This window comes from Ischnura elegans, chromosome 9 (assembly GCF_921293095.1).
Source record: "Ischnura elegans chromosome 9, ioIscEleg1.1, whole genome shotgun sequence".
Lineage (NCBI taxonomy): Eukaryota > Metazoa > Arthropoda > Insecta > Odonata > Coenagrionidae > Ischnura > Ischnura elegans.
This window is the reverse complement of record NC_060254.1, coordinates 55,695,367-55,716,134: the sequence shown is the minus strand read 5'-3', so window position 1 is coordinate 55,716,134 and position 20,768 is coordinate 55,695,367. Positions and strand designations below refer to the sequence as shown.

At 36.8% G+C, this 20,768-nt stretch overlaps 3 protein-coding genes across 6 annotated transcripts; 1 reads left to right on the top strand and 2 right to left on the bottom strand.

Moving 5' to 3' along the window:
* Positions 1 to 36: 36 nt before the first annotated feature.
* On the top strand, positions 37 to 3,777 carry LOC124165974 (transcription initiation factor TFIID subunit 12). 2 transcript variants are annotated; one of them, XM_046543527.1, is made up of 4 exons: positions 37 to 175; positions 737 to 955; positions 1,670 to 1,862; positions 3,140 to 3,777. In XM_046543527.1, the coding sequence occupies exons 2-4, from the start codon at positions 743 to 745 to the stop codon at positions 3,265 to 3,267; spliced, it is 534 nt and encodes a 177-aa protein (XP_046399483.1). In that variant the 5' UTR covers positions 37 to 175; positions 737 to 742; the 3' UTR covers positions 3,268 to 3,777. The 2 variants fall into 2 exon arrangements, with proteins under 2 accessions (XP_046399483.1, XP_046399484.1); XM_046543528.1 differs by having other exon boundaries at positions 49 to 175; positions 724 to 955.
* Positions 3,778 to 5,052: 1,275 nt separating this feature from the next.
* LOC124165972 (GPN-loop GTPase 2) lies at positions 5,053 to 19,849 on the bottom strand. Of its 3 annotated transcripts, none has more exons than XM_046543522.1 (8): positions 19,766 to 19,849; positions 14,824 to 14,981; positions 12,272 to 12,379; positions 10,556 to 10,717; positions 10,328 to 10,459; positions 8,040 to 8,245; positions 5,780 to 5,894; positions 5,053 to 5,694 (listed from the first exon to the last, which is right to left on the bottom strand). In XM_046543522.1, the coding sequence occupies exons 5-8, from the start codon at positions 10,446 to 10,448 to the stop codon at positions 5,267 to 5,269; spliced, it is 870 nt and encodes a 289-aa protein (XP_046399478.1). In that variant the 5' UTR covers positions 10,449 to 10,459; positions 10,556 to 10,717; positions 12,272 to 12,379; positions 14,824 to 14,981; positions 19,766 to 19,849; the 3' UTR covers positions 5,053 to 5,266. The 3 variants fall into 3 exon arrangements, with proteins under 3 accessions (XP_046399478.1, XP_046399479.1, XP_046399480.1); XM_046543523.1 differs by lacking the exon at positions 19,766 to 19,849 and adding an exon at positions 16,059 to 16,076; XM_046543524.1 differs by lacking the exons at positions 10,556 to 10,717; positions 12,272 to 12,379; positions 14,824 to 14,981; positions 19,766 to 19,849 and adding an exon at positions 9,886 to 10,008 and having other exon boundaries at positions 10,328 to 10,437.
* On the bottom strand, positions 18,275 to 20,056 carry LOC124165971 (tRNA wybutosine-synthesizing protein 5-like). Its single transcript, XM_046543521.1, has 3 exons — positions 19,970 to 20,056; positions 18,921 to 19,794; positions 18,275 to 18,785 (listed from the first exon to the last, which is right to left on the bottom strand). The coding sequence occupies exons 2-3, from the start codon at positions 19,740 to 19,742 to the stop codon at positions 18,648 to 18,650; spliced, it is 960 nt and encodes a 319-aa protein (XP_046399477.1). The 5' UTR covers positions 19,743 to 19,794; positions 19,970 to 20,056; the 3' UTR covers positions 18,275 to 18,647.
* Positions 20,057 to 20,768: the final 712 nt, after the last annotated feature.

Here is a 20,768-nt window from a genome sequence, read left to right as displayed (position 1 = left end):
CGTTGACGGTGGGGAAACCAGCATTTGTCCAAAACAATTTGGAAGTTAACAGTGGCCGCAGTCGGTCTCTGAATGCCAAAGAGGAAGGAACTGCACTAAATCTGGGAGCTCTGAATATGTTTGAACATCCCTTCTTATGGGTGCATAAATTGGGCTTATAAAGGATACTTTTAAGGTAACGTCATTGACTGAACAACGAACCAGAATTCCACTGGTGAATATGCAACGTAAGAAAGGCAACGAGCAACCATTTTGCCTTAATTTCCTTGGAAATCAGTTACTTACAGAATACATTGATGATAATATTAAACAAAAAAGCTGACTGAATGACTAAAAATAAACTTCCTAGAAGTCAATTTTTCTTTTTGCGCAATCAATTGGACGCGTTTACACTTCGGGATAGGTGTAATTGGTAAAATTAAATCCTGTGTCAAGTTACCTAACACAAAATATCGCTGTCGAGGCATTTCCGTTATGCCAACGCACGCTTTCAGGGCTCTGGCATATAATTGGGTGAATTTTCAGCCTGAAAACCGTTGAGTAAGGCCAGGTTAGCTGTAAATTCGAGATAAATTTGCTTTCAATTTGTTATGATCTTATTTTAATGAGCGTCCCCGAAAAATAATGATCAATTGAAAGTATTGGTTGCATCATAGAATTCCACTCATGCCTAGATGACCAGTTATTGAGTGCCTCTTTTGTGTGCATTTATCTCATATTCAGATGTACTTTCCAGCCCAAGATGACATCCAACTTGACAGGAAATCTTGGACAGACTCACAACGTTTCTCCCTTAGTTGGGGGTGGGAGCCAGTCTACACCCCTACTCCTACACCACCCCATCAATGTGGGAACATCAAGTGGAGGGCAGGTCCCTCACGTTAAGTTACCACAGTCCTCTCCCGCTGCGTCGACTGCCGTGTCTTCGTCTTCTAATGCTGGGAATGAAACGCAGGTTTGCCATACACCATTTAATTTTTATCACGATCTAAAGAACTCCCATTATTTTTTTCTGTCAGCCTTTGCAGAGTTTGTATTACGACATGTGAATATCTAATTTCCCCGGGCTCAATGGTATATTCGGAGCTACTGATAGCATTAAAGCCTTTGACTATTAACTGTTATGATGCTGTGTGCCGCTAAAATTCCTCTAATGTGAACTCTCACTGTATCTTTGATCAATTGATGCTGATATCCTCTCCTGAAGAACGCTGAGTTAATCTTAAGCTGTATTTGCCTAAATTTGTTACAAGTGACTCACAGCACAGTCAGTGCTGCTGATGGCTATGACAGAATTGCATGTCAAAATTTTGTAAATCCTGCAGATAATCCAGTACTTTACCGTGTAGGAATTCCCCGTGTATGAAGTAGTACATATAGATGTTAATTATCTAGATTATGTATATTAATATCTATAGGTTTTCGGTATGATTAAAAGTCCTTATGATGTACGGTATACATATTAATGGGGAAATGTTCTCTGGTTCTTAAAGTTAAGAAGTGAAGGAAACAAAATCTAATGCATTATCCGTAAATTATGCTCCTTGTGAAAACAGTTAAATCAGTAGCCCCAGTGAATAAAACTATTTCATAGGTTTTGGGGTATATTTTTGACTCACTCCCACCTATGATTGAAAGTGTGATGCATTTAAATTTGTGTCTGTTGCAGATGCTGACACGATCAAGGCTTCAGGATCTGGTTCGAGAGGTTGACCCCTCGGAGCAGTTGGATGAGGAAGTGGAGGAGGTCCTTCTGCAGCTGGCTGATGACTTTGTTGAGTCAGCTGTGGGTGCCGCCTGCCTCCTTGCCAAGCACCGACGTGCCACGACTGTTGATGTCAGAGATGTCCAGCTCCATCTTGGTGAGTAATACCTACACTATTGTGTGGAGTTTTAGTTAATGAATCCCGTGAAAGCAAGTGAACGCCATCTTCAATCTCGGCTGTAGGTAAATTTTATGTGTTACTTTGACCCTGTCTTCCTGCCTGCTCACCCAGCCCTGTCTTATCTTTAAAGCCCAGGCTCACTGCGATATGGATTGAGGTTGTTTTGTGGGGGGTCATTTCTTTTGATGGCATCTTGGTAGCTTGCAATACCCTTCAGTAACCATCTAATCTCGTATGCATAGTAAACAAGTGGCTTTTTAACATTAATCAATTATATTTAACCATTGCTTGTTATGTTGGCGAAATAAACACTTTCATTTGAGAGCCAGCTACAAAATTGCTATCCTCTAAATCTTTCGAGAAATAATGAGGGGCACTTTTCCCCCTACCCATCTGCCATTGAGCTTAGTCCGAGCCACTTACCACTTGTACCCAATCGATTAGTCCCTCCCTCACGAGGTCGAAATGTAATTCCAAGCTACAAGTATTAAAATAGATAATAGTTATATTACATTTATATTAATCAGTGATTACTGTCATTATTTAGTAAAAAAAAACAAACATTTTAACAAGACCAGGTTCCAATCTAATTTACATGGCAGCATATACTGAGAACACAATTACTTGTTTTCATTAACATCTTCATCGCAGATATACCACCAAAATTTTTTTCAGGCACAAAATATGTGCAAATTTCAACAAACTATCTGGATGAAATAATGAGTTATTGTATCATTGGACCATAACATTATAAAAAGGAGTGAAAAGATACAGGTTTTGTGGAACAAGTTTATGTTGAACATGATTCAAAAGACTTCATGTTACTCCACTATTCTTTCTCTTCCATCCATTGTGAAAATTAGAGGAAAATGTATTTTCTGTTCTTGGAAATGATGCTGTTGCTTGAAACTAGTGGAACAGAAAAAATTTTTATCTATACATCAAGTATGTCGTGAATAATTGAAGTACTTGTCGATGCAGTTTGTTCCTTATAAAGTTGAAAAGTCAGACTTGTCAGACACTGGACAACATCAACAAGTGCTTAAGACCCGAGGAAGAATGCTTGTAAAACTGCTATAGGTTAACTGATTAACATGGAAGCATGTCCAAAATAAACATGCTTGAAGACCTCTCTGCAGAATTATTCACCTTAATATGTGTGGAATCATGTTTTAGTGTGAATGAAATGACTTGATTCATAAGCTATGTCAGACCACTTAGTTAATTCTTGTTTTCCTTATTTTTCCTTACAGAACGCAATTGGAACATGTGGATACCAGGGTTTGGAACTGATGAGCTTCGACCGTATAAGCGTGCAGTGGTTACGGAAGCTCACAAACAACGCCTAGCTCTTATTCGCAAGGCGCTGAAAAAGTACTGAATGAAAGGGGGTGTTCATAGACACAAGATTACACTGTGGCCCCAAGACACTCAATTGTTGGTCCTACCTCTATTAAATTCTCCGCTTTGCACGATGCTCTTTCGAGGGTGCAAATGCTGTTGAAAAAACTGCCTCGTTTTGCAAGTGCTGTGTGGGGAAACTGGTTGATGGGTGGTGCAGAATCCATTTAGCATGGATTCTTCCATTTGTGCGTGCTTGGAGTGGAATTTAATTTTTGGCCAATGTTCTCCAAATGGACTTTTATAAGGGATATTTATAGAGATCCGAATACCATGCTTGTTGTGAGTTTTTCTCAAGTCAGCCGGAAATCTTCTCACATCAACATTGTTTTAAATTGTTGATTTTGTTTATTCTGTTTTGGTGATGAATTTATTTCTAAAGCTATATTGCGGTGTACACAATTGTGAGTTCTCAAGCATAGGTTATCTTCATCTAAAGCATTCATGTTTTTTGCAAATTTCTAAATAAAGCTCTAGTATTTATATTGTATTTTGGTTTAGTGATTATTGAAGGTAATTGAATTTTATAGTTTTGACTAATTCTCTAAAATCCTGCTTGAATAAGGAAATCATGACATTTAAGGCAAAGTCACCTTCTTAAATGTCATACAATGTTAGAGATAAGTTAGCCAGACAAAGGCACAGTAAGGGAAACTCAAGCAGAGTAATACGGATTGCTATAGAGAAGCAAGAAATATAATTGAAACAATAAGAAAACGGTTTGGTATTCCTCTCAATTTTAAGGAATCAGTATACATACTCATCTCACTCCACTGTTCACAATTACCTAAATTCACTACTAATTGAAATACTGGATTTTGAAGGTCCCTGTTTTGCTCCAAGTAATAATAAACCTATTAAAAATATTTTAACTATTTAGCTAGCATTGGGGTTATCCAAAGGACTTACTCTGAAGATGATTTCAGGGGAGTAACACAAAAGATCAATTGATATAAAACAAAATATTCTAAAGCAGAAATACTGAACAACACAAGTATGAACAAAGAGTATGAGTACACGTGCCAGCTGACAAGCTGCCTTCTCAATACCTGGAGACAATTGTTGCATTGAGACAGGAGTTAACCTTGAAAGAGGGTAGCTAGGTTCAAGACTCATGTAATTGCTGGAATTCCCCGACAGGAATTAAATTAAACCAGGATCAGTGTCCATATCTTATTTTGCAGTGAACAATTCAACAATTATGCTCTTGCTTTCTGCCCATTTTAAGAAAGATAAGACAGTGCGGAAATTGCTTTAAATCATCATTTAACATGTTGATTTTTAATGATTTCTGCTCGGTCTTAGTGAATCATAAATTTAGTATTTTTACTATTTTGTTAAGAAACCTAATACAAATATTCCATGCTCTCACTAAATTGAACAGTTTCCTTTCAAACATTAAAGCAGCTTTTTCCCCAACACAGGGTTAGCAAGTGGCATGAAGAGAATTTTGAGACCAAGGTTGAGATACATAAGTTCTTCAGGTATCTGTGGGGATTGTTAAGCAGTTGAAGCTAATTGCAAAAGCAAACACTCAATCTAGCATCAACTCAATTTACTTCCATGTCTAAATGTACGTACATACCTCCAACCCAATGTGAAATTAAAGGAAATGCCTAAGTGCCATGTTGACGATTTGTGTAAATCACAAGCAAAATTTATCCGAAAACATGTTGTGCTTCACATCCCTAAATGAGTTATTTTTTGTACATAAAATTGTTATGCCTTAGCATGTGTCGACAAAAATAAATGATTTGCCAATCAATCTGGTGATGTTGGGTTTTTATTATCCACTCCCATGCAAATTTGGACAGAGGGGATGATTCTATAAGCAAATCGAGTAAGTTCAATCTTGATTGAATTCATTCATTCCACAATAGTTTTCCAACCTGAAAAATCCGCACATTACTCAATTTAAAAATTTGAAGCACAAGCTGGCTTACATAAAAAAAACACTTCCAATGAGCGTCATCCCCTCTTCATTCTCCAAAACCAAAGTCCCTGTCACCCGCAAAGTTCGCACCAACAGCACTGGACAGAAGAGCACTGACACTGCGTTCTTCACCACTGCCAAATATATATCCATTGGCAGTGTCAACGGCAGCCCTGACCTTCCCCAAGAGTTGAATATTATTGACGCACAATGGGAGGAAGGACACAAGACTATAACCCTCAATCAACTCCACCATTGCTTTGTTCAGTTTTGTTCCCCTTTTCGTTGCAAATGGATCATCATTTAGGGCATCCAACAAATATTCCAAGTCCAGGACATCAGTGTAGTATGATGGGTGAAACATTAGTTTCCCATACCTCTCCGTTAAGTCTGTTTTAGACAACACATTGACATGTGGTAACCCCATGTTCAGCATTGTTGTCAGAGACATCAGGAGAGCTGATACGAATTTTCCTGAAGAAGAAAGAGTTTGATGAAGGCCATCTTTAAACAAATGAAAAGAAGTTAGAAGAGTTTCACGGAGGATCAAAGGAAGTACCTGGATCACTGCAGTAATGAGAATCAACGACATTGATGGCACAGAGATGCAAACCAAACTTGACCAACTTCTCAGTTATGTTTTTCACAGAGTTGTGATGAGTGTACAACTCTACCTGCAATGAAAACCAATTCTATTAGGAAAAATTTAGAGAAGCCTAAGATATTATTTAAAAAAAAAACAGATTAGACAAAAACATACAGAACAGCACTAGTTTTGGTGCAGAAATTATCCACAGTCAAGTCATGATTATTAATTAATGAATGGAGAAAAGGTAACCTACTTGCCCAAAATTCTAAATACTTCTCCTTTCCACAGAATAATTAATGAATATTGTCTATTGCTTGGGTATCCTCGGCATAGTAAGTTTTGGCTAATGAAAGTTTTACCAGTGATTCTATGATCCAAATCAGGTCAAATTTGAACCTACAACCTGAAGATGCTAGTGAGATCACTGACAAAACTGTCAACCATCAGAAACTCCAACCAGGACACCCAAATGATGGAGATAGGAGCAAATTTTGAGTTTTTTACATTAACTTTAATAGAAGTAATGCGTTTCAGTACTTTTTGTAGTAGTGATATCTAAGAAAGTACCCATTTTTGTACATTTTCCAGCAAAACACAGACTTAATCCATTCATTTCAAAACAAGTCATTTATAGCAGCCAAAATTAAGTACCAGTTAGATACACATTAGATAATTACACCTGCCATCTGATATTAGCCACTATTGCCACCAAATTGCTGCTAAACATCACAACAAAAAAGTATTGACGAGATAAGCTGATCGGGTGAGAACCCAAGCCACAGAATTATTTGGGTAATCTCAACTCAATGCATTGCATGTGAAACTGTAGGTGTTGTGCCATTAATACATATTGTTTTCTCTAATTTCTACAGGGAAAAATTTATTTGGTCATTTAATCTTAGTATTTATTATGACTTAGAAATGATTTTGATGCAAAATTACCTTAACTTAAATTATTTTACCTTATTTCATTTATAAATGTCTTGCAATAAAATATAATTTTATTTTGGTTCATTCTCTGATTTTATTTGAAAAATATAAAAGAGGAAAAATGAAAAGAAAAAAGGTTAAGTAACAATGAATCCCTCTCCCCACAATGAATGAAAACAAAAAAATTTGCTTGAGCAAGATGCCTGATGCCAAATAGGTTACGGTCCATGCCTAAACAAGAATTCCGACTCAACTGTGATGTCAGATATTCACCGAGATTTAATCACTACATAACCAGCATGGTTCAAAATCTCATTGCTGGTCACTATAACCAGCGTAGAGGTTAACATGTAAATAACATTGTGGGCATGCAGAATTCCAAGAATGAAACTGTGATATCCCAATCCAGCTGAATTTGCATAGAACAAAAATTGATAACATCTATTGATAGCATTTATATGTTTGCTGCTATCGTTTATTCCTATCTATCGTTCCAGGAGGGCAGAGCCCCTGGGGGTTCCAGGAGGGCAGCGCCCTTCCTGGAACCCCCGGAAAAGGCATTGTCTGATCACTCGATCTATGATGCAATGCTGTATCTCCCTCTATAGTTGAAATAATACTTAAAAAAATAATAAAATTACATGATTTGGCCAAAATTAAAAGTCTCTGATTGCACTGACATTGGTTTTGATGTAGCAAATGGTCTAGAATAGATAAAAGACATTTTTGAAATATCAATTTTATGACCCTCAAATGCCCGCAAAAAGGCATAGAGGCAGTTCGCAACACTGTAATAAATGGAAAATTTAAAGAGTTCGACAATTTTTCCCAGGGTTTCTGACGATTTTAGAGGGGGTCAATTCTATGACTTTATGCCTAATCTTGTTTTGTTCACCCCAAAAATTTGAATGAGTGATTGAGTGAGAGTGGTTTAAATGGGCTTTAGAGTATGTACATAGATTTAACAAACAAATACTTTGATCAACTTTGATTGCTATGGAATGACTTTTGGGTGACAACAATTCAGAGATATGTCCACACAACCTCAAAATCAGGTACTTTTATCTAACACTTACATTAATCATTGGAAAGCATTTTAATAATTAAAATGTAGTCCACAACAATGCAAAAGGTAAGGAAAATTTTGATTTAAATACATGATCAGGTTCCGTTTTCTTTACAAAGTCAATAATACCCAACTCCAGTGCACAAAATTTGTACACGGCAGCAGTAAATGCTAAAGTTGTAACATCAAGACTTAAGTACAGCACCAGCATGCATGCATGAAAATGAGACTCACTTGTCCAGGACAGTCGAAAATGAAGTAGTGTCCTTTGAAGCGACCAATCTGCTCAAACAGCCAATCAATATTCTTCTCCAAAAATTCCATACAGTACATGAGACCTCCATTGGGCCCGAGATGGTAAGTATCCATTACATCTTCTAGGGTTACCAACGTGGATACATCAATCGAAGGCTCATATGACATCCCTTCGTTAGCAGGATCTGTAAGTAATTACAATGCTTCCGTCAGACAAAAATAAACATGTCATACAATGAGGAATAACTTAAACGTTCAACTCTCCATTATCCATATGCTTATGGATGTAAGGTGAGGCCTAAATAATCATGAACCACAGATAACTTAGAATATAATAGAAGCGGTCACAATATCAACACTTGACTTTGTAATGCTGAAAATATTTCCTTTAGTTGATTATATACATAATATTTTGTACCAACCATCAACTAATGACGAAAATGCATCAACCTTTGCACTTCCCATTGAGAATAAAAAGAAGGAATGTGCCTAAACAGGGTTCATCGTTTTCCAAACGTAAGCAAAACAAAATGCCCCCCTTGCCACTCAAATGCTCTGCACTTTCAACTACCATTTTCACTTCTACACAACGTGTCTGAAGTGTTTCCCTGACCAGAATCTAATTCCTCTGATCACTAAGAACTGAGCATATGAACAAAAGGCATGGTTACTGTTAATAGGGTGGTTTCCAATTATTTTTTTAATGTCTAATCGAAAGATTATTACTCCTGGAGTACGTATTTCACGCTTTTAGATTTTTAAATGACAATATCTATTTTTCCCGATTAAATGAAAAGTGAAAAATTTCAAGCGCGCGAAAACGCGACGCATAAGTATGAATGCCGGGAAATCTCTCCGTACGTCGTATTTCTGGTTCCCCCTCCCGCCCGGTGAGGTGACCGTGAGGCGAGGCTTAGCGCTGATACGTCGCAGGCTGCTAGCGGGTAGCTGAGTACCCTGCTGGCTAGTAGCGCTTGGCTTAAATAAGGATTATTAATACCTTATCAAACGAGGAAAACTTTCCGACCTTAGCCAGTTTTAATAAGTGATTATTAAGACATGTTTCCCTGAGCTCTGCGCCTCATGCATGCATTGGTAACCTCAGACGATGTATAACTCCTATCTTCTCCTATAGAAACTAGGTCCCTGAGACGTCACGTGGAGTGGCATCGCATGGGCGCCAATCTGGTCCTTTTCAAATGAGGATAAAAATGGACCATTGCCATTCGTTTAAACCGGCATTTCTAAAACGAAATAATTTGTATATTATGAATACACTAATGGCGGGTAACGAATCACAATTATTGCCTTTTGTTTTCTTTGATGAAGGAAACTACCCTATTACCAAAAAAAGTTAGTTTGCTGTATTAATGAGGATTAAATTGTTGCTACTGCATATTCACTTATCTTAGAGTTTCAACTACATCAACTGGCTTTTGGAAAAGAGCAGATTCAGTGATGAAATGAAGGAATTTTTGATGTCATGGGCTGCTTTTAAATATGTGAACTCAATGACAACCTTTCACAGCATGGAAGATCAACAATTTCAACAACAAGCAGCAATTTCACAGCAACAAGAGGATTCTTAAAAACTGGATAAGACAGTTTCTGGAAAAAAATATATCCGCCGAGAAATTTGCTTAAGAGATAAATATTACTGATAAGATAAGAAGATAAACAATTATTTTGTGTGATTCTCTTCCATTCGGTCATCTTCCTGCATCTATTATCTCCTTTTTTATGCCCGAGTTTACCATAGTAACAGGTTAATATATTATAAATATTTTGTCAATTGATAAAGTGTCCCAAATACATAATATCCTACATTTCAGCCTTCTGTGTCCTCTTTCTAATGAGTGGCCATCTGATCACCCTTTGTAAGTCTTGGTCAACATGGAGTGAACATTCACACTTCAAAAACCTTGGATGGCTGTACTTTGTGATATAGCTGGATAGAAAAGAAATGTGCAAAGCATTACTTAATATATTTCAAGTCCTAAATGAATAATTTTTACCTAAAATTCTAATGTATATGAAGTTCTTTCCTCTAGAAGAGTGCATTTTTCCAGAGAATATATGCACATTTGTAAAAAAACTAAAAATATTATATTACTAGTGAATATTTTCAGAATAAACATCCAATAGAGGCACACATATGTTATACAAAGGTACAGGGTTCAATATTCAAAACTTCCAACATCAAAATCCTCATCAAGACAAATGATTTTTCCTCCATGGAAATTTTCCAGAAAAAAAATGACACTCACCAATATTTACAATGGCCACCTTCCTCCCTATTTGCTGCAGGAATTTGCTCATCTCATGGCAGTATGTTGTTTTACCACTTCCTGGAGGCCCAATCACAATCTGACCAAATATGCTAGTCATTTTGGACCAACCTGTTAGCAAATTATAAATTTTCATTCAAGAAATAATTTCAGCGGACATTAATATATGTACACACATTACACACCAGATACAATATCTACACTCACCACAACTTGTTCTGTAGGAGGATTTCCTTCAGTAAGACAAGGGTTTTCAGACTGTAATTCTTGAGGGAGATGCCAAAGACAGCTGGTTTGTTTATAGCAAGATGCTCGAAGAGATATCGCGCTGACACATGAATTTCATCACTATCACTACCTAGCAGAGACCTAGAAAATGTAATAAGTAATGAATGAATTAACTACCCACAAAGGTTTAAGATTATAATATGACAAATGAGGTAAGCCACGGGCCAGTGTTAAAAAATTTCAAAGCCCCATTTCACTATTCTGTGGTCAAAGCAACTACATATGGTTACATTTTGTGGCAGTTATTGCCAACCATAATTAAAATTGTAATCAGAGTTAACTGATGCAGGTTAGCCGGTAACTGGGGTTAACACTTTGAGGATTGCTTGTTTTATGTACATACATACAGGGGTGTCTTCGCTCTTGGTGGGCCTTTTTTCAATAATTTAGAAAATTTGTTAGTTATATTTTACTCAGGTTATTGAATTGATTTTTATTTTACCAACTTTTAATTTTTCTTTATTAAGGATAGGTGAGATGATATTAAATTACCTGTTCTACTTGTGCATAAATAAATTTTTATTTTAACTTGATAGTTCTCCACCTCTGCTTACGATGGGGGCATTTGACCAGGCTTCCCATCTATTACCAGAATTACATAATAAGTTAAAACTATGAATGGCACAAATTCATAAGCAAAAGCACCAACACGTTTTGGAAAAATAGCTGCTCTAATTGCAAAATAACTGCACGGCCAATGGGGAAACAGATGAAGCTTGAAAGAGGACAATTTTGTGTCAGGTGTAAAATAGGATTTCGACCAACGGTATCCTGAAACTATATAATCACCAGAAGACTTGATTCCACAATGAACAAAAGAAGAGTGCACATAATGCCTTCACTAACCATAGTAGACAGAAGATGGGGTACTTGTACCCTGGCCTCACATGATAATTTACCAAAAACACTTCCTATTGCTAAGTTCGGCTCTGAAGAAAGATAGCAAAGAAAGTTTGCAAATACACTCACCATCCAAATAATACTCTTCGTTTCATGAAAATGAAACGATAGTGGAAAGAACTTTATCCTACGAATCAATTTCCTCAAAGACTAATAATATGGAGCTTTATTCGTCTCAGAGAAAATGGTTTTACGGCAAAAAATTATTAAACTTTATTTGATCCAATGCATTGTGGTTCAAATCGTTATTCAAATGATTTAATAAAACATTTATAATTTTTTTGCATACCATTATTTGAATATTCGACAGATAGATGTGAATACATAAAAACTGGTATACAGCTACAGGCTTTACCTATAAGAAATCAATCTTTTTCTTCATTTATACAAGGGATTGTCATCATTCAATCATGAACCTTAAAATCAGTGACTGTCTGTCTTTCAATGACAAAGATCTCACAGCAATGATCAGAGAATTTTCATGAGTTTATTCACATATTTTTCATCATGGAATTTTCCAGAGATTTTAATATGGATTTAGGGGATTATTTAAGTGTCACATCATCTCAAATACAAAGAGATGCAATGTGAAAATGTGCTGATCAGAATAGCAATACTCAAATGTAGGGTACATTGCCACTAACACATGCCATATCTCACAAGACACACATTACATACATGCATCATATAATAAGACTTCAAAATTAAAAATACAAAGGATGAATGAAAATTTACCTGGTGTGATAGACAGACCCTGTATTGCTGTATTGTACTTCATCCTTGTGCACTAGGACAAGTGCTCCAATTTTTTTGAACTGGGAAATAATAATCAAGACTTTATCCCTGGAAAAGAATGCAAAGCCTTATTTTAAAGAACCAAAACTCAAATTTTAGCAGAGGTTTCCTTTGTAACAGACTTTGTATAGTTTGAGAGTATAAGGATACATCTTAATCCTTGCACCATCAATCAAAGATGCCCCATGAGAAGCAATGCCAAGAATTACAACCAATGCTAATGTTCATTACAATTATTTTCAGGGTGACTACTTTAATATCAAACTGACATTCCAATCTGACCACACACATAGCAAAAAATATAATTCAATAGAGGTTTAAGTCTAATTAAAATCAACTTTTCCCTTTCAATGCTGCAAGTGAACAATTTCCACTAGCATTTAAACCACATAGTGAAGAGATTAACACTAAATTGTAAAAAACATGCATTAATACACAATAAAGTTTTTATATAAAAGTTCGTATGCCAACTAACACTGTGCTTAGTCAGTCTCATACAATATACATGGAATAGCTGAAAAAACTTCCAAGGGGTACTTAAGCCCTTACTTAAGCACTCTTCCTAGTTATGTGCTTTTGATTAACTTTTCCAGAAAGTCTGTTGATATATATTTTATCAAACATCCAACTTTTAAAGACATTAAAAGGTAATTTGATGCAGTGATATATTAAGCATTAAAAATTAAGTAAAATCATGCTACAAAAATGGATGTTAACAATTACGGAGGACTACCTGAATGACAGAATGATAATGGGAACTTCAAATCTCAAAGATATAGATACATGTGTGAGAAAATAAGGATACACCACCATTAGACCTTTAGAGTAAATTTGAAAATATAATTTCTTTCCCTCTTCCATCAGTAACTAACCACAATGGGGTGCTCTCATAAAATTTAAATAGTATTTTTTTAGATAAATAGATAATTAAGTAAAAGTTATTAAAATATGCATTATATGACTTCTTAATTCTCAATATTCTTGTTGTTACAAGAGCTTCAAAGTTCACAAAAATTACTAAATTCTTTCGCGCTACAAGAAAGCCCTGTGACATCAGGATGCGAGTAAGCAGATTCACTCCACGGCATTAACAAACAGCAATGACAATAACAAACAGCTAAGACAATACTAATTTATGACTTGAAGGGTGTGTGAAAAACAGTTGTGAATAGTTTTAAAGATTTTACGGCATACATATTAAACAATGGCTGACTACGACTTCGAAAAGGCACATTTTAGAAACATTCTGAAGGTAAATATAATCAACAGATTTAGGCGTTACTTGGTGGAACGATGAGATATTCATGGTTAAATAAAAAAAAACACAGTACTATTCCACAACCTTATATTTTTGCAGTCTACTAGTTTCAACGTTACAACGTCATTATCAAGACTATAACTTTAACCATGAATTCTGAAGGTAGATTAATTTATGGGTGCATATTTCTTCTCTGGCAATGAAGATGAGAAGGCATTTCAATTTTGTGGCTTCTCAACTCCGTTGGGATACTGGTATAGCATCGAGGTTCCTGTGATGTCACGTGGAGTGGCATCACAGGAACCTCGCCAATCTGGCCCTTTTCAAATGGGGTTAAAATTGACCATTAACATTCACCTAAACTGGGATATCCGAAACCAAATAATTTGAATATTATGAATACACTAACGGTGGGTAATGAATCGCAATCAATGCCTTTCGCTTTCTCTGATGAAGGAAACTACCCTATTCTTAATATGTACTTAAATATCACTTGCACACTGAATTTATGAAATACAGTGCAACCTCGATATAACGACACCCCACGGTGCACTAATAAACACTTGCTATAGCGAATTGTCGCTTTACCGGAGGTGGAGCAAATAATAGCCAATATACCTGTTGCGAACAGATATACAGGAACAGGAGTGGTGCGGTGACAGATGAACTTCTATCCGATAAACGTAAGCATAAATACAGATGAAAGGCGATGCTTTTTTGCATCACTTAATTTCCTTACTCAAATAACGACTAACTATTCAAACAATTTATAAGCGCCGCACTGAATAAAAATCATGCAAAGCATTGTTTCGTCAATCATTATATTTATCGAACGACAGTTTACCACATAAATTTGAGACTGAGCACTCCATTAACTTCATTTCTAACAGATCGCTAGCAATTACAGAAGTTAAGGAGTCTTGATGAAAGTCTTCCGGCGGTGAAACCCTCGCTATGGCGAGAGCCAACGCCGAAAGGGTCTCGTAAAAACGAATTTTTTAACATGCTTATTATAGGGTCAATTGACGGTGCATCGGCTATCTCTCGCGGGGGTCTCGCTATAGCCCGTACTCACTTTAACGAGGTTCCACTGTACCAAACAAAAAATATCAAAATAGATAATCACTATTTAAATGGTTGCATACAACACAAGAGTTTATATCTGACACAATACTGGAAAATAAGCACACAAACAATAAAAGCAACTGATAAAAGTTTAGGGAGCGAAACCCACCTGTAATTGCTGATGAAAATATCACAATGTACACCGTCAATGATTGTACCCAAGGCCTTGTATGCAACGGGGCAGACGTTCCTCGGCTTGTTCACCAATTCTGGCTGATAAGAGGTATCCAACAGTGCTGATTCCATAGCATTACCATTCCAAGATACCTTTAACGGGTACGCATGAGTCAAATTTGTGTACCCTTATTGGAACATACAATGTACACTATTTAATCATTGGCATACGACAGATAATAGAAAATTTCAAAGATAATTACCCACAAAAGAGAGATGATTAACTGAGCAACTTTCTAGATTCACTGAATGAAAAATGAATCTTAAAGGTAACATCAAAATAAAATAAAAGTCTTGTGAAAGTTTCCACAGCAATGTTCAAGATTAGTGAAGATTCCAAGTTCTCCAGCCACGATTGTTGACTTGAGAGGACGATAATTATAAAGTCCTCTCGCTTTCGTCCTTGGGTCAAAGATGAGAAGCCTGTTTAGCTGCTCCACTAGTGTGCCGACGTGGGGAACTAATAAGGCTTCTTACCTTTGACCTTAAGACTAAAGCAGCATGGTTTCCAAACATGGCTGGAATACCATTCACTCAATATGGTAAAATTACCTAAGTTTCAACAGTCTACTGATGATTGCCCGAGATTCAACCTTCCATGCAATGCATATAATTTTCTCGTAAAAACCTTACTTAGGTACGGGAAAACTGTCTTAAACAGCCACAAAATGGAGGAAGAAAAATGGCCATTTAAGGAGGTCATCCCTAAATAAAGGTGATAGCAAGGGCGTATCCAGCGAGGGGCAGCTGCCCCCCCAGAAGCAAAAATCGCAAAAGTCTTTTAGAAAAATCAGTACTGAATTGAAACCAAAGTATTCAACAAATTTTATTTACACCCACGAAAAATGATATATATTAGTATAAGATATGTAAGTAAAATAAAACTATTTTTTCAAGGAAATAATCTCATAAATCCTATGGCTTGCCCCTCCCCCCCCCCCCAGTTGTGATCCTGGGTACGCCCTTGGGTGATACATAGTAATGTTTTCAAGAATGAGAAGTAGTGATATAAGCCACCAACGTATTTTGAATGCAATTAATGTATCAGAATGAAGATTGCAATTTGTTCTCTAGCAACTTTGATAAACCACTGGTCCTAAACTTATTTTAAAAATTCTTAAAAGGTAAAAAAATGAAAAATCTATTTCTACAAATTTTCCAATTACTTACGAGCTTTAAAGACATTTTTTGTTGCACATGGTGATAAAAACATGCCTGATGTGTAAAAGTAGTTGTTAATGTCTTACTTAGGAAGGTGTGCAAGGCTAGAATTGAGATTTTTAAAAGAATTAGATTCCATATGCTTCCTCATTAATTTAAGTATCTCTTTTTAGCCTATCTAATTCCACCAAAACAGAGCATTATGTTTTCTTTGGCCATTTCTCCACTTTGCACTCCTCATTCCTACACGCTAGAGATTTACTGAGAATCAATTCAAAGAGCCAACCTGAACAGCGAGCGGAGAATCTATAGAGGTCCTGCAGAGCCATAGGTAATAACCAGCTGATACTTTATTAGTTTTAACAGTCCTAATTGAAGATATGGTTAGGATAACATCTCACCAAGATTGTAAATTCAGATAATGCACTCTCATTATGTTCCAAAACGCAAGGTCATCAACAATAAACGAATTGAGTACTTCACTTTTCAAAAGTTATTCATGAGCATAGCATCACATTAATAATTTTTAAAGATATCCCTCTACTAATATTACCTGCTGGCATGAATTGGACACACAAATAGACCTTTTTTAAGTTTGCATGGAAGAATGCTTTCTACTGTCTTCCTACAGAATTATTCAAATAAATAACTTTGGAAAAGCCAGAGGTTGACCACTAATGATTCAAGCAGAGACGCAGCTAGGAATTATAGCTGGGGTTTTAGGTGCAACTAATACCGGGGTGTGTGGGGCTATGGCATACCCACCAGGATAAGTGGTATGTGCGAGATTAATAAATAGTGGAATTTTAAGATAAATGGTTCAAAATGGTGAGTTTTACGGCTTTCTGAGAGATATTCTATTAATATTTACACTATTCTATTAGTAATATCAATCCAATTAAGTAAAATGGATTAAACTCAAAAATTTCTCCGAGCTCTGGGGGTGAGGGGAGTTTAACCCCCAAACTCCCCCCCCCCCTCGCTGTGCCACTGGATTCAAGGTCATATTTAAGTGTATAAATTCAACGAAGGAAAAATCATTTGTCTCAACCAGGATTTGAAGCCTGATCCCCTAAATTAATTCCAGGTATTCAACAACTTGAACTAACAAGGAAGTTTGCAAATTAGAAAGATACAGGTTCGAATCCTCAGCGAGGCAAATTTTCTTTTCAGTAGAATTTTCGCACCTTACCGCAGGTTCAGGTTCAGAAACATCCCAAGGCATTTGACTGCTTGATTTGCAGCATTAGATGAAATTAGCACACAAATCATAATTGGCATTTATATAGTAATGAAAGATTAGCAACTATTGACTCAATAAAAGTCTAATTAAGAAGATATGTTTACCTGCGGGGAGTTAACAAATTATATTTCACAGGTAAATGGCATGGGCAATAGTAGACAATACTGTTAGCAGGCTATGTACGGACAATTACTCAAAAGAAAATTATACCACAAAATATGCCAGATATTCTTCAATATTTTGAAAACAATTCACCTCAAAATTGTTATTACAAGCATGACTAAAACAAAAGGGTTGATTAATTATATTTATTAGACGATTTCTCGGGTGAATAACCAATGTGCCTGCTCTGTTTCAATGAAGCCATTTTATTTTGACCCTGTTATACCTTCTAGTACATGGAATCGCTTCCACTAATAATGGCAGTATTTACTGCAAAGATAAAGGGGATAAAATTAAGACAAGTTGAATTTAAGATATGGCATCTGGGGGCTGTAACAGAATGTATTTATGAAACTGCCTTGCAAGTTCTGATCACCATATGGAGATACTTATTAGCATTGGTAACGGGATCATGTGAATGGGTGCCTTTGTTTGAAGTATTTAACTCTTTGCGGTCCAACGTCAAGGCTGGCTTGATAAGTCTAGCTCTACGAGCATTAGGCTTTTTGTAGTATCAGGTCTAACTTCGAGTTGACAGCACATCAGGTAATCTCTTGAAACACTGCCCTTGTATAAATCACTTCACCTTGATGTTGAGCTCAACTCGAGGTAAGACCTGATGCTACGACAAGCCAGGTGCTTGTAGCACTAAACTTGTCGAGCCAGCCTTGACGTTGGACCGCAAAGGGTTAAATGTTTTCAAGCAATCCTAATTTTATTCAAACTAGACTTCAATTACTACTTCACTCCACATTTCCCATTTTGTCATAAAATTGAAAAAGAAAATATTGAGAGAAAAGAATAGGCATTCACATCCTCATATAAAATAATAGCAAATTTATTTTTACAAGGCATCACACACAATGAATATGCTATTGTCTCAAACTTCCATCATGTCAAAGTCTGATCTATGAATTCATTAACTCGACTGTCATTTCAGTAATTTAAAATGTAATTTCACAATTCATGCTGATGACATGAAAATATTTGTCGATGATACATCGATTCACATAACTCATGAAATCTTATCGGCAATAAAATGAAATCTTGTTAACCAGATACCAAATGAATCTGCACAATTGAACCCTTCTTGGAAACAAACCACTGGTGTGTTTAAATTGGACATGAGTAAATCGTATCAAGTCTCTGTTAAGGTCTATAGGCAAAGAAGAAGTAAATGAAACAAGAAACAATCAGCTTTCTGATTCACTTTTCACAACGGAGTCCAGCTTGTTCTCGAGCTCAGAAATCATCCTTCTATAGTAAAAGTCTTTGTATTCCGCAGGTAGTGAACTTAGCAACTTTGTGGCATTCTGAAGAGTTTGAAGAGCCTATAAGAAAAACGAAAACGGAATCATCCATCCCATTAAGATGGCTTCTACGAGCGTATATTCAAGATGAATAATATACAAAGCACGACCACTATTACTTCAAGTCACTACGCCAATTATTGCATCTGAGCTCACCCGCGCTGCAGGAATGACGTCTTTGTTTCCGTAAATGTCCTTTTTGTCATAAAAATCAGGACCTAAATTTTTCCAGAAAACATTGACAGCAACACTGAAATCCAGGGGTCGAACGTTGTGAAGCCACAATGCAGGGATGAAGAGGATGTCACCGGGTAAAAGCTGGCACTCATACCTAATAGCCTTTTTGAATCGTGGAAACTGAGGGTTATCTACGTCATCGACATCGATTATTTGGGACTTGTCTCCGACAAGATAAAGATTAAGAGAATCGTTTGGATTGAACAGAATGGCAGTCTTCTTCCCACGAACTTGAACTAAAACGTTATCCATGACGTCGTAGTGGGTCCATAATGATAACCCTGAAGAGCTCACACGGAGTACACTTGAGAAATATTTACTCTCATCGAAAACGTTAGGTAATTTGAAGTCATCAGAGATAGTGGGATAGTGTTTAGAAAAGTGAGCAATATCTGTGCCCCTAGGCTCAATACCAAGAGATCTAAGGTAGTAAAGTTCCTGGGGGTGGATAAAGTAGCAGTCTTGCTCTTTTCTTGAAGCTCTTGTCACTAACTCATCAAATGGGAGCGTTTTATACATAAAGTTCTTTCTTATGAAATCCATCTTCGGTGTTGGGCTTACATGAATTTTAACGGGAAGATTTCCGACCTTACGAGCGAGATATTCCGGAGACCAGACTTTGACACACTCCCCAACATTTGCCCCACGCAAAATAGCCGGCTCTCTCCGAAAACTCACATGATCTTTAAAGGCTTGCTCGGAATGAGCCTCGAATATGGGAACTTCTGCTTTGCATGCCATTTTGAAATAGAATGATCACTCACCAAAGACTGGAAGACGATTATTTTAAGCCCTAAATCGGAAAAAGGATTCTTATGCCCCCATCACAAATTAATTATGCACAAGTACACAGACTGGCGTCAATAAATAATTCTTTGTAGGGACACTTGTAAATGAAATCCACCAAACTTAAATTACGGGGAACCATTAGAAGTAATTAAATACCCCAAACTGACGAAGAAACTCACAGAAATATTTCCCGGATTTTCAACGACTATTATGTTCAATGCCTTGTTACTTCACGAGCACTTCGTTTTCACAACCTCACGCCAAAATTCAATTCACTGCGCAGCGGCTACCGTGTTTTGTTTTGATAAAGATCGACGTGTAAACGAGGAATCGAAAGCAGCGTCGTAAGCTCGATTGTTAAAGTGGATAGGAGCGGGGTATTTAATTGAACCACATGTTGTCGTTTGTATTTAAAGCTCAAATATTATCCTAACGTTCTCATTCATTTTTCGACTCCAGTATATTAATTTATCAATTCCTTTGTACTTTTAATGAGCCAAGTTACATTAAAGTTCACGGAATAAATTAAAACTGCATACTAAACTAAGTAAGTCAATTTACTGGATATTTTGTCCTTTTGTAGGCTTTCGCGGTGTGGCGAAGATTCACGGTGGAGGTTTTCGGGGTTAGCACCGCGTAGATTGAACAGGGAAACGGATACAACAAAAATGCCATCATCAAAGAAGATTGGCAAGGGCCGCTGAACCTACAACAGGAGATGAGGAGAAACCTACGGCTTTCGCTTTCCTACCGTATGTGGGATGGACGAGTGAAAAGATAGCACGTGTGCTATCGAAGCATGGAATAGTGACAAGATTCTCCTGTCCCACAAAAACCTCCAATTTCCTGAGCAAGGCCAAAGATAAAGTCCCCGCAAGACACCATTGTGGAGTGTACCGTGTCGATTGTAGCTGTGGCAGTGCATACATCGGACAAACTTGCAGACCCCTCAAGGTGCGGCTCCAAGAACATCAAAGA